Source organism: Rhinolophus sinicus, linkage group LG02, assembly GCF_036562045.2.
Source record: "Rhinolophus sinicus isolate RSC01 linkage group LG02, ASM3656204v1, whole genome shotgun sequence".
Classification (NCBI taxonomy): Eukaryota; Metazoa; Chordata; class Mammalia; order Chiroptera; family Rhinolophidae; genus Rhinolophus; species Rhinolophus sinicus.
The window spans coordinates 136303431-136315924 of record NC_133752.1 but is presented as its reverse complement, the minus strand read 5'-3'; the positions used below and the strand labels follow the sequence as shown (position 1 = coordinate 136315924).

At 42.0% G+C, this 12494-nt stretch overlaps 1 protein-coding gene across 7 annotated transcripts in view; it reads right to left on the bottom strand.

Annotated features, from left to right (window-relative positions):
- MDM1 (Mdm1 nuclear protein) overlaps positions 1-12494 on the bottom strand; it is a 108843-nt gene that overhangs the window by 27749 nt on the left and 68600 nt on the right. For 3 of the 7 annotated variants that reach the window (XM_074325439.1, XM_074325438.1, XM_074325434.1), the window contains 4 exons: positions 7290-7386; positions 5767-5962; positions 4530-4601; positions 16-130 (listed from right to left, as the gene is read on the bottom strand). In XM_074325439.1, coding sequence (XP_074181540.1) covers positions 16-130; positions 4530-4601; positions 5767-5892 — 313 coding nt within the window. In that variant the 5' untranslated portion in view covers positions 5893-5962; positions 7290-7386. Of the gene's footprint in view, positions 1-15; positions 131-1174; positions 1403-4529; positions 4602-5766; positions 5963-7289; positions 7387-12494 lie in introns of those variants that run through there. The other 4 variants (XM_074325435.1, XM_019748986.2, XM_074325437.1 and 1 more) reach the window with 4 other exon arrangements.

The window sequence follows — 12494 nt, the reverse complement described above, 5'->3', positions numbered from 1 at the left end:
GTTTGTCCAACTTACCTAATTGATCTGATCTAAGTCCAGCCCATGGGTACCTTCGCCCCACTGAGGAATTACAGGACTCTGACAAATAGGACTTTTTCCACAGAAAGTTCCTCTGGTATTCACTCAGCCCCTGTAATGTAAAGTACAATTTGAGAACAGTGCAATGAATGAACGTTGCTTTAAAGCAGACATCAGTAACAATAATTTCTGAACACCTAAAAAGGGTTGCAAGACTTGATTGATAATTAAACAAAGAAGAGTTCCTTAATAATAGTTAATATTTACCCAGCCCTGTGCTAAGCAGTTCACCCGTTATATCCTTTAATCCTCACAACCACTTGAGGCAGATGCTAGCAGGAATCTGAGGTTCAGAGCGTCTACCCTTCCGCTGGTTGTCTGATTCTAAAACCTGGGCTCTTGTCTAATAACAGTGACCATCTAAATCCTCATCACTATAATTATCCTAATTAAGTTCTCACTGAATACACAATATTATGTATTATGCCTAGTACCTTTTGAAACTTTGTAAAGTCAACCGAAGAAAGACAAATCCCCCTCCCATTCTAGATACAAACCCTTAAGATAAAAGGTTAAGACAGTCAGGGCTCGTGGAAGGCTGTGGTCAATTATTACGTTGAAGAGTACTTGATCCTGCCAGCTACCACCTACCTGGAACTTTTAACGAACCCTAAACAAATGCACAACTATGAGTAATATGTATTCCCTATACCTTGTCTTTATCTTGTTATGGTCCCATTTCGCAAGCCTTTAATACACAGACACACTTTAAAGTTTTAAAGGGAGGGTGGTGGGGGGGGTAGGGGTTAAATGCCAAGCTGTGAGATGGGCCACAAGTGTCCCACTCTGAAGCAGTCTTAGCTCCCAATGTAAAGCGCCCTCTCTCCATCTCTACTTCTCTGAGCCTCCCAAAATAAACCTGTCTCCACACCATTTGATTCTTCCACACGGTAACTCGGAAGTGAGTGTGAGCGGACAGGGAGCTAGGTAAGAAGGCACAATCATCCTCCAGAACCGTGGCAGGTAGGCTCGGGGGCTGACAGGCTCTGCGGGGCCGAGGGGCGCGGTGCAGAAAGCCAGCGAGGCCCCCGCGGCCCGCACCCGCCCCGCCATGGCTCCCCCCATCAGCCTTCGGGCCCGGGGACCCCGGCCTCACCTTGAAGCGCACCGGCATGTCGCCCGGCGCTGGAGCCCCCGCCACTCCGACAGTTAACGGGACAAAAAGCCCCGAGGGGGCGGGGCAACAACAGTCTGTTCCCTAGCAAAACCCTTGGCCTGGCGTCCCCGACTACGCGCCGGCGTATTCCGCGCTTCCCTCCTTGAGCCCTGTCGCTCTGCCTTTCCCCGCCCATTCTAAAGCCTAAGAACCAATAGGAAATTCTCAAAACTGCTTGCCCTCATTAAGATTTGACCAATCAATGCTCGAAGTGAGGACGCCCGCCTCCTGTGCGAAATCCCAGGATTACTAGAGATGGCGGGCGGAAGGCCAGCCAATGAGGCTCCCGGAACCGGGGTGGGCGGGGCCCCGCGGGAGCTTCGTCCTGAGGAGAGCGCGCAGGCTGCTGGTGTCGCCGGCTCCCGCGCAACAATGGGTCTCCTTACTGGTGGGATTCGTGTGTCGCTGGGCTCGCTGGGCCAAGGTTCTTGACGTCATAAAACATGAAGGAGTGTTCTTAATTCCAAAATATGTGATGGAACCGAATGTTTTTATGAAGTCAAAATGTTTAGGTCTATTCTCCTGAGTATCGGTTCCTACAACCGACAGCCATGTTACACTACTTACTGTCACATCGAAAGGGATAGACCAAAAATAAATATAGCTTAGGCAGGGGAAAAAAAAAAAAATTATTGACTCTTGAAAGACAAAAGGCTGGCTTCCAGTGACGTTTTTGTCTCCTACACCCTCCCCCAAAAGTTCGTACATATAACTCAGATTAAAACCATGAAGGGTGCTTATGAGTCTCAACTTGGAAAGCTTCAGCCTTCTCTCTCCTCCACGCTTTTTTAAAAATAAAATGTATCTGATTGTAATCCTGTTGCTATTAATTATTTCTTGAGATTCTACCATTGACAGAATACTGTGCTGATCCTGAGAATGGGAAAGCAATAAATTGTCCCGACAGTTCTCTAATATACTTGAGAATGAACATATATTTTATTCAATAACAGTAGAATGTGTCATGTGCTAAATTTCCAAATGATAGGTATAAATGATAAGGGCTATCAGAGTTGGAGGAGGGAGGAAATGATTAGAAAAAGCCTCAGGAAGAAATATTCAGACTCAGCCTTGAAGATTAGAAGGACTGAAGTAAGTTAAGAGGAAAATGGGACGATCAAAAAAGGCAGATGTCTGAATGGAATGCTGCCAAACTTCTTCCAGGAACAATAAACGCAGTGCCTTTCACTTTCGTCGTTTTTTGACTGAAGAAAAGTACACCCTCTTTGAAACTTTCAAATATTAATACCAATCCTTGATGCTCTCCTTTAAGCATGTTCTGCCAAGGCTTGTCTTCCTAAATTCTAATTGATGCCTCTGCTCTATCCTCACTGAGATACTTAAAAATTCACTTGAAGGAAGCACCTGATATCTGAAACAAAGAGAATACTAAATTAGTCCCAATGCTGTGCATCCAGGGGGCCTTTGAAAAATGTTAATTGGTGATGACAACATCTCTATCGTGTAAATTAAGAGTGGTACACACAGTGGAACATAAAACAAAAGTCTTCTGCAGGAAGTCAGCCCAGATCTTACAGGGTAGGAAAGACACAGCTCTATTTGAACACAGCTTTGTGACCACATGATGCGATGGTGAAATCAGTCAAAGCAAGCATGTGGAATGTAGCCTATCTGCTAAACGAGGGCAATGATAACTGCAGTAGAGCTCTGCTGGACGGGGAATAAATGACAAGAAAAACCAAACAGCAGATGGTAAAAATGACTTAGTCACAATCTGAATTTGCCGAGATGTGTTAATAGGAAGAAGAATATTTTACTTTGTTATTTTAAACTAAAGCCTACCCTAGTTTATGAGGAAAAGATGTGATAATGAAAAAAGGGCCAACTCTATAGCTACCACATAGCGTATGCCCAGCAGCACTGCCAGTAGCTGTGCTATTCCAATAGCCATGCGTCTGTAGGTATCACTCTGGCTGCTGGCCACCACAGCTACATTTGCTAGGTACTGAGGCTCCACCGGGCACAGCATGAAGCCTCCTCAGACAGCCCAACCCTGTTGGTGCTCTGTGACAAAAGACCTCTCTCCCCTTTTTTTGTGTTACCCTTCATTAAGCGAGTACCAAAATACCAAAAAGAACTTTTCCATTTGTGTTTTAGCTTCCCTTCTCTCCAAGGGGCTCAAAGTGAAGTCCATGGAGTCTAGGCCAGAAAGTAATTCCTCAAGTGATCGATCTCCTTCTGTGCTTAGATGAGCATCTCTCTTCTATCTTGTCCCTCTTACTGGGACAAGGGTGCCATACCCAGCTGCCTCTTCAATTTTTTGAGTTCTCTGTTTCTCATGGAAATAAATTTCTGTTTATTGCCTGCAAGAGACCAAATTGGTACAACCTCTATAAAGGTTAATGGGGCAATCCTTTTGACCCAGCAATTCTACTTTTATAACATTATCTTAGAGATATACTTGCCCATGTGTGAAAAAATATTTATTTGAGGTTGTTTATTGTCTATAGTAGCAAAAGCCTGCAGTGGTTTATGCCTTATTGAGAATTGCTTTCCTCAGCCATAGCTTTGTATGGCTAGGAGTCCCTCAGGCTCACCCAAAAAAAGAAGTCCATGCTGTCAAGAGAACCTGGATTCTCTCCAAAAGGTGCCCCACAAATTCAAAAGACAGACACTTCTTTGTCAACAAAGGCAACCCATGGCTGAAAGTCTGAGGCGCAAATTGCACTTGGCTTGTTGGTAAGTCTTAATCATAGACCCTGTTTATTCTTACTGACATTAATGTACAGGATCAGCAGTTTTGCTTCTGAGACAGAATCCATTGATTTAATTTTGTCATTTTTTTCCAGTTGTACAATCAGAAATTCATTCTTATGAGGAAAAAGCAGTTAATACCTATGGAAAAAATGTCAAAGAAAACAGTTATCAAACTGGTTGCTTTTTGTCAAAGGCTGAGCTAAAGATTTATTGGAAAACCAATATTAAGTGTGACCTGAAAGGAAGCACTCAAGAGCATGACTAAGCCTAGAAATTGGAATTTCAAGTTACCTTGTAAGGTAGTTCAGAGAAAATTATATACCAGGGGTGCCAAAAAAATGTATACACATGACTTATATTCATCTTTTGTTATTGGTATATATTGAGCATTACAATTTTAATACAGTTTTTTCCTTTCTTAAAATGTGTATACATTTTTTTGGCACCCCCTGTATATATGCAAACATAGGCTGAAATATCTCTGTGTTGAGAAAACAGTCATTTCTAAAATTGTTTTACTCTGATTTCTGAAGCAACAAGGAAATAAAAGAGAGACAACAGACGGCACGTAATTTACCTTTTTGGGAACCAATCTTGAACAAATGTTAGTTAAATCTTCCCCAGGATCGTCTGGCCTGGATGCAGCTACCTTGGACAGAACAAAAGAGAAAGTGGAAGGTCCTCCAGATCAGGTGTTTCCCAGGATGGAATTTAAAAGCAGTTCCCTTATCCTGTCTGCTCTTTAGTCCTGTTTTGGATCAAACTTTCTGGCACCAGATTTAAAAGCATCTTCAGAATAGAAGGGTGCTCACATTTAGCCCCTTCTCTGTTTTCTTCTTTCTATTCATTTCCTGTGGTCTTTGTGTACGTGTCTGTCCCCCACAAATTGACTGTAATCGGATTTGAAGGCAGGGGCTGTCTTAACTCATCTTGGTATCTTCTTTCTTCAACCTTGTTGTCTGACAGTGTTTTACTTATATATAAATCCTTCAAAACAACTTTAATTTGCACTTGAAATATAAATATGCTACTCATTCTATTAAAAACAGTCAATCACTTCATAAAGCTAACATTCCTCCTTCATGATGTGACTTTGTACTAACTCCTCCCACCCAGGCGTTGAATCTATTTCCCTACACCTTGAATCTTGGCTGGCTTTTGACTTGCTTTGGCCAATGGAATATGTTAGACACACTTTTTTGTTTGTTAAACAAAATTAAATAGAGTTAGAAGCAAATACAAATTATCCAGTGTTTCAATTGCTACCGAGACCATGGTGTGTCATTTCTAAGCCTAATCCTCAAGAGGCCTTGCACACTTTGCTCTCCCACTTGGAACTCCATGAGCACAATCCAGGCTAGCGTTAAAATTAAGGCCTTAAAATGAAACGAATTTTATGCCCCCCAAATTTTGTTCCCTGAGTCTCATTCAGCAAAGGCGCAACATATTATTATGGCCTTGGGGACAGTGGCTCTCTGCAGTGGAGATAACCCCTAAAGGGCTGACAGCACAGAACATTCCCAGTAGCCACAGCAACTCTCTTTCCTTGAGGCAGGATATAGATAGTGCATCATCATAAGCATGTTCCTACCAAGCAGCACATATTCGAAGCCATAGACAAAAATACCTCTGTTCCCATGGGGAGCTGGTCTCAATGCAGCTTTTAGTATCTTACTCCCCAAACCTTCAGGAGTGAAGGAGGGTACCTGTCAGCACCGATGCCCTCAGTTCTGGCTCAAAACCCCAGACACAAAACATTGGACCTGAATCTCATTGTCCCTTTGCCCTTCCTTAGGCTGTCTCTTCTACCTTACCATGTGGCACGGTGTTATGCTTTGCCCTATGGCAGACCATCCACAGCCTTGGACTTCTTGAAATTCTGGTGGTGTGGGTACCGTTGAAGCAATTAGAAAAGCCCGATGCAGGGGCCAGCAAGACATTCTTTGGATGAATTCCACAGGCAAAGGAAGGACGGGTATTGGAGCTGAGAGGAGCACCGGAACCCGAACCCTAGAGGGAGCGAGGGAAAAGAACTGGACCTGAGGAGCTGAGCCCAGGACTTGTCTTTCTACTCATGGGTGTGTAAAACACAATATTAAGGAAAATTGTCAATCTCAGTGAACCAAGAAGAGGAAAAGATATTGGCTCCCTAAAGTTAATCGCAATTATAGTCACTTGTAAACTAGCTACTACCATTTATGTCTAATTACCATACAGCATGATAAGAAATTTACATGTTATAAAGTGTGTGTTTAATAAATCGATTGGAAATCTAAACCCTGCACTATATGGACAGCCATCGGGGCTTGTTACTTCTTCCTTGTGAGACAAGGCTCCACCCATAACACTAGAGAGCACACTAGCTAGAAGGCAACTTCATTCTCTGATGAGAGAAAATTCTATGGAACGAATCCATGTTTCAAATAAATATTCTCTTTATAGTATAAGCTATTTGATTTGTGATACTCTCTTAACCATGGGCTTTTATTGTTAAGAAAGCAAGTGTCTGTTTCTAACATATGCTTCATCTTAGCCAAATGCAGTAAGGTATGTGCAAATACTTTGTGAACTGAAAAGAAATGTGAGCAGTTAAGAGTGGTCTCCATTGGTACCACTCCTCACCTTTGCTGTTCTTAAACAGTGGAACTCACATAGCTTAACACTATTAATCTATTAGTCTCAAATTTATTATGAACAATATTTTTCTTGTTATGGTCTAATGTTTGTTGAGTGCTTGCTACATGTCTTAAGACTATATGCTATATAGGAATGGTTCTGGCACCCAGACAACTCTAATATCTAGGAGGTGTTACTGTCAATATTTTTTGGCAGTAAAAATTCTGAGATGTTCAATAACTTGCCTCAGGTCATACACATGTAGGTGGCAGACCTACAACTCAAACACTGGTCTGTCTGATGGCCCATGGTCATACCGAATACTTTTAACAAGTATTCTCTAATGGCCCTTCAAAATCTATATAAATCCTGGTTATCTATCATAATATTATTTCCTGACCCTGTGAATACCAGAGGCATATGTTCTGACTATCCTAGAACATTGTAGGTAAGAGATACAGATCTCAAACTCAAGTGATGTGTCAGGGATGCATGTCTCCTTTGGGGCCAAGCTGGGACATTTCTGCTGCCTGTGGTATCAGGTGAAATGTTAGGCAGCTTACAAAGCTACATTATCAGAAAGTCTCTTTTCTTCCTCTGGGTGGACAAAAAAAATAATTTCTGCACTCCTCAGTTCTCTAGTCTTTCCACATACTGTTCCTTACCCAGCACTACCTTGAACACTGCTTTTGTTGAACAGGAAGAATATGATTTCCATTACCTCAAGCTGAGTGAGAAGAGCTTCGAGGGAACATTTGGAGAGATTGACACATGCTCCCTGGACTTTGTGAAACAGAAAGACTGTGTCTCATTCCTGCCTAAGGAAACACAATGGTGAATGATTACAGCTAGAGTTGCTGGTTTAATGGCAAAACGAAGAGAGACAGGTGCAGTAGGAAAAAACTACACTTCTACCCACAGTAGGACGTGAGTGTCTGAGTTCCCTTGTGGGTCAAGTTGGACAGATGAGAGGGAGCCCACTAGAAGTCATGTTCACTCCTACCTAAGAGCATTGCCCAAAAGGAAAATGTGACATGCCGGTGGTTTGCCGGAAGTCCAGGTGCTGAGGGTGGGATTATAGTGGCTACAGAGCTGCAGCCCCACCCACACCAAGGGAGCTGCAGTCAGAGGTCTTCAGTGGGCACACCTCCAAAACATCCCTCTAGGGAAAGAGCCAGCAATTGTGCACCTGCCACCTCAGAGGAAATCATCAGATTACAGACTGCACAGCCCACAAAAGGTCTTTTTCATTAATCCCCTCTTCTTCTAAGCCTGGCCCTGGAAAGGTCAGAAATGGCACCGAGAAAACAGGGAGGAATGGAAGGACAAGGTAAAACAAGGAAGTAGAGAAGTCTATTATGCTTTTCTCCCCAGTGAGGCAGTTTGGGGGGATGGGCGGAGGATGGCAGAAGGAAAGAACAAAGGAACTGGATCAGAGTGTTGTACTACATGGGAACTTAAAAATCACCACCAGGAGGCTGTTGTTGTGACTTAAAGTGACCAAGGGATTTTTGTTTGTTTTTTTCCTGTCTAATAGTTACTGAAAAAATTTGGGACGTAGTTGGAATTACATCCAGGAATGAGATTTCACAGGGAGAGATGGGAAAGAATTAAGTTGATTTTTGCTTTACTCTATTCAATCCAGCTTGTAAGTAAAAATAATTATACCAATACAATAAGAAGAATGGGAGAACATAACAGAACCCTTGGCAACTATAAACATTATAGCAGAATCTTAAAATGGCATATAAGCACTAGAAAATAAAGTTGAGGGTACCTCTTGGAAGTTAGATCAAAAAGAATAAATCCATAAAAATAAATAAAAGATAAAAATCAACAGTCATTGAGGAGGTCCAAAATCTGACATTATAATAGGAGCTTGAGAAAGAGAAAACAGGAAAGAAAAAAAAACTAGAGAAAGAAGTTACAAAAAAAGAAAATGCAAATCATCCCTGAATTGAAAACATGAGTTTCCAAATTAAAAGTGCTCACCAAGCATGTGCATTAATTCATTCAGCAAATATTTGAAAGTACCTTCTATGTGCTCGGCCGTATTCTAGAACTACAGCAAAGACTGAAACAAGCCAAGTCCCTCCCAAGGAGCTTCCATCCTAATTTGATGAGACAGGTAATAAACAAAGAAATAATGACACAATATGTCAGATGGTAATAGGTGTTATTAAGGAAAATAAACCAGAAGAAAGGACTATGGAATAACGGGGTATTATAATGGGGAATTGATATAATAAGTCAGGTGCTCAGGGAAAGCCTCTCTGATAGGTGACAATTGAGCAGAGGGAACAAGAGATACAGACATGCTGGAAATGTAAGTACAGCAAGGACAAGTTTCTTTGTGTACCTTGTGTACTGATATGTCCCAACTACCTAGAATAGGGCCTGACACATAGTAAGCACTCAATAATTTGTTGAATGAATGGCTCAAGGCATGTGCAAAGGCCCTGAGATAAGAACATCCTCGGCTTGTTCAAGAGTACGCATTTAGATGGAGCCGAGGAAGATTTGGGAGAAATGGTAGGCAATGACTTATATGCCATGGCAAGGACTCTGGATTTTATTCTGCGGGAGATAAAATCCATAGCAGAGCTCTGGACATCAGAATGTCATGATCCAATTGACATTGTTGCAGAAGTACCCTTGTGCTGCGAGGCAAATAGACTGTAAAGAGATCATGGTGGGAGCAGGGAGACCACAGTAGTCCAGGCAAATATTAGTGGCTTACAGGAGGGTAGTGTCAATGGAGACAGTGAGCAATTGTCTGATTCTCAATAAATCTTAAAGAAAGATGGACAAGACTTGCTGATGAATTAGATGTCCTGTGAGAGAAACAGAAAAGTTAAGGATGAAGTCAAGGTTTTTAGCCCAAACAACTAGAAAGATGGCGGGGAACACTGTTAGATGCAAGGTGCAGATGCAAGAACCGGAGGCAAGGGTAAGAAATTATGGGATGTCTTGGATTTATTAATTTTGAGATGCCTGAAAGACAAACAAGTGGAGCTGCCACATGTATTTCTTTGCTAGATAAATAAACTTACGGGGGAAATACATATTCAAGTTAATTTTTCTCAATACGGTGGGTCTATCTCAAGGGCCAGACAAGTGACCAGATTTTAAGGCCTATTTCCAACCCTGAGACTTGACATTCCAACAGTCCTCTCCTCACAACTAGAGTAAAAGCTGTAATTCTCTCCTTTTATGACTCCTACAGGATATTTTCTTTCCCATGTGTATTCTTTTCCTTTTCCACATTGCATTCTCCCTCTTTCCTCTAGTTTCTTGAGGTAGAGGTCTGTCTTATTTTGGAAAAAAAAAAAATGAAAAGAAACACAAACCCTTCTCTTGACCATCCTGTTCTTTCTTCTTCATTTCCCTGACAAAACTTAGTCACTTCCCCTTCCAGTCTGATGAAGCTTTCTCTCCTTAACCTTTTCTCTGTCTCCAGACCCCTCCCCAAACCAGTCCTTTCTAGTGCAAGCCTTAAGCCTGTTCGCTGATCTGTTCCCCTTTACAGGCTGAGGCTCTGCACCATTTCCTGGGGTTGACTTCTCAGTGCGGACCTCTCCCAGGATTCATTCTCAGCCATCTGCCCTCCTTCCTGCATGCTTTCTCCCTCAGAAAGCTCATCCATCCCCATACCTGCAGTTAACGCCTGTTTGCTGATGACTCCCAACTGTCGTTTTCAGTCTTGACTTCTTATCAGAGTGGTCTTCCTGAGAGTAACTAGCAAAGTACTGATCTAGTATAAGTACTGGAGTCAGATGGTATGAATCTAAATCTCAGTTTAACTATATAAATTGGGAGTCATATTTAACCTCTCATCCTTCAAAAAGTGGGAATAATAATAGTACCTCTCTCAAACAATTTCCCTGAGGATTAAATGAGTTTATATGTGGAAAACACATAGTGCCAGGCACATAGGAAATAAATGTTAGCTGTCATTACTGGAGATCCCACTATCACTGCAAACACAATTTATGTAACACCAAACTCCTCATTTGTTTCTCTCTCCTTTCAGCAGTTCTCCTTTTTCTTTGCTATCTCTAATTCTAAGACCCACAGGTTTGAACATTTGTAATAGTGTTTGATTTACTCTCTGCTTCAATTCCTTTATCCAGTCAGTTGACAGATAGGTAGGTCTTGCTAACTTTGCTACTAATTTTTCCTTCAAGTGCCACTCGGCCTTTTTCTTTCCTCTTCATCCCTCTGCTCTGCTCCAGACCAGTTCCCATCTCCTCATACTAACACAACGAGAGCAATCACCTCCTCACTAGTCTCCATGGACTCAGCCTCCAACCCTAAAACCATGGAAATTCTCTCTAAGTCCCCATCCGTTGTTCTCTCCTTTACTCAGAAACTTTCAGTTGCCCGATTCCATTCCCATCAGGCGAAAAATCCTCTTAAGTAGAGAGAACTTTCTAGAACTTACATAATACAGCTCCATTCTGTGCAATCTTATTTCCTTCCACTCACCTGCTTTACCAGCTCTGTTTCCCCACTGCCCCAAGACCATGTCATGCTCTTTCTGGCCTCTCTGCTTTCTTGCATCTGGATTGCCCCCCTGGCTTTTCTCTACCTATTCCAATCCTACCTGTTCTTCAGCCGAGCTCAATCTCAGTCTGCTCCCTGAGGTGTATAAACCCATTTGATCTTATTCTTTCTATTACGGCAGCACCTGAAATCAGCATTTGGTAACATATTATTCCATGTAGTTTCCAATATATGCCATTTTTTGCGTGTATTAGATTATAAGATCCTAGAAGATTGTAGTGTCTCCTAAACTTTAGTGTCTCTGCTCCACTACTTCCCTACCCTGAGCCTAGGAAAGCCATAAGTAAGGGGGAAAGACTCTGAAAACCTTGATGATAATATAAAAATAGTAATAGTAACACATACCATGCTATAAGTACTCATCTAAAGAGCTTTACATATATTAATATATTTAGGGCTCACAATAATTCTGTAAAGCAGAAATATTATGATTCTCATTTTACAACTAAGGAAACTGAGGCACAGAGAGGTTAAGTAACTTGCCCACGATTGGTAACTGACCCAGAGTAATCTCCACATAAAGATACATGAAGGAATGTAAAATATAATCTAGGAAGACTGTATTGTAAAAAGTATATTAAAGACCCAAGAAAAAGAAATCCTAGGACTCACTCACGTTTCAGTGATACAGAATAACTGTTTTTCTGGGTTGTGAAGGGAAAGGAGTAAGTAGGGAGCACATTTAAAAAAAATAAGGTGCAATTTGTCATTTCTTTATTTCTCTGATTGTAAATGAATCACAGAAGAGACCTGAAAAACATATCTGGTCCTACCCCCTCCACCCCCTTCCATTTTATAAATGAAGTCACTAGAATTGCTTGGAGAGCTCACCCAACCACAACGAGCAGTCCTTTATGAAATAAGCATCTGTGTAAACTGGCAACTGCCCTGACCTAGAAGGAGATCCATGAGACATGTTATGCTCTGAAAGTCACATGCGTCTCTTCTTTGCCTTGTCACAAGGATGTCTGGGATACGCGTAAATAATGAAGTGCTGTGTTAACTGGTGTCTGTTTGAAAGTCAGTCAAGTATTCCACACAAATAACAGGTCGTCCACACCCACCTTGAACTCAAGGTCATCACGCTTTAGAAGTGAGTACCACAGCGCTGAGTGATTCCTTGATGGCTGGCTGAACAGGCTGCACTCTTACCAATGAAAGCAACAGCCCCAAAAGCTGGGCTCTCCCCTCCAACACTCATCACCTCCTGGGTATGAAGGCAAGACTGTAGCTTGACTCCAGCTCATGACGAATGTGGTGAGTTGAAGAGTCAAACAAATCAGTCATTTTCCTGTGGCCTAAGTAGGAACTTGTACCTCTTGGCTTTTCTTTAGAAAAAGAGGGGAAAACAGTGGCCTAT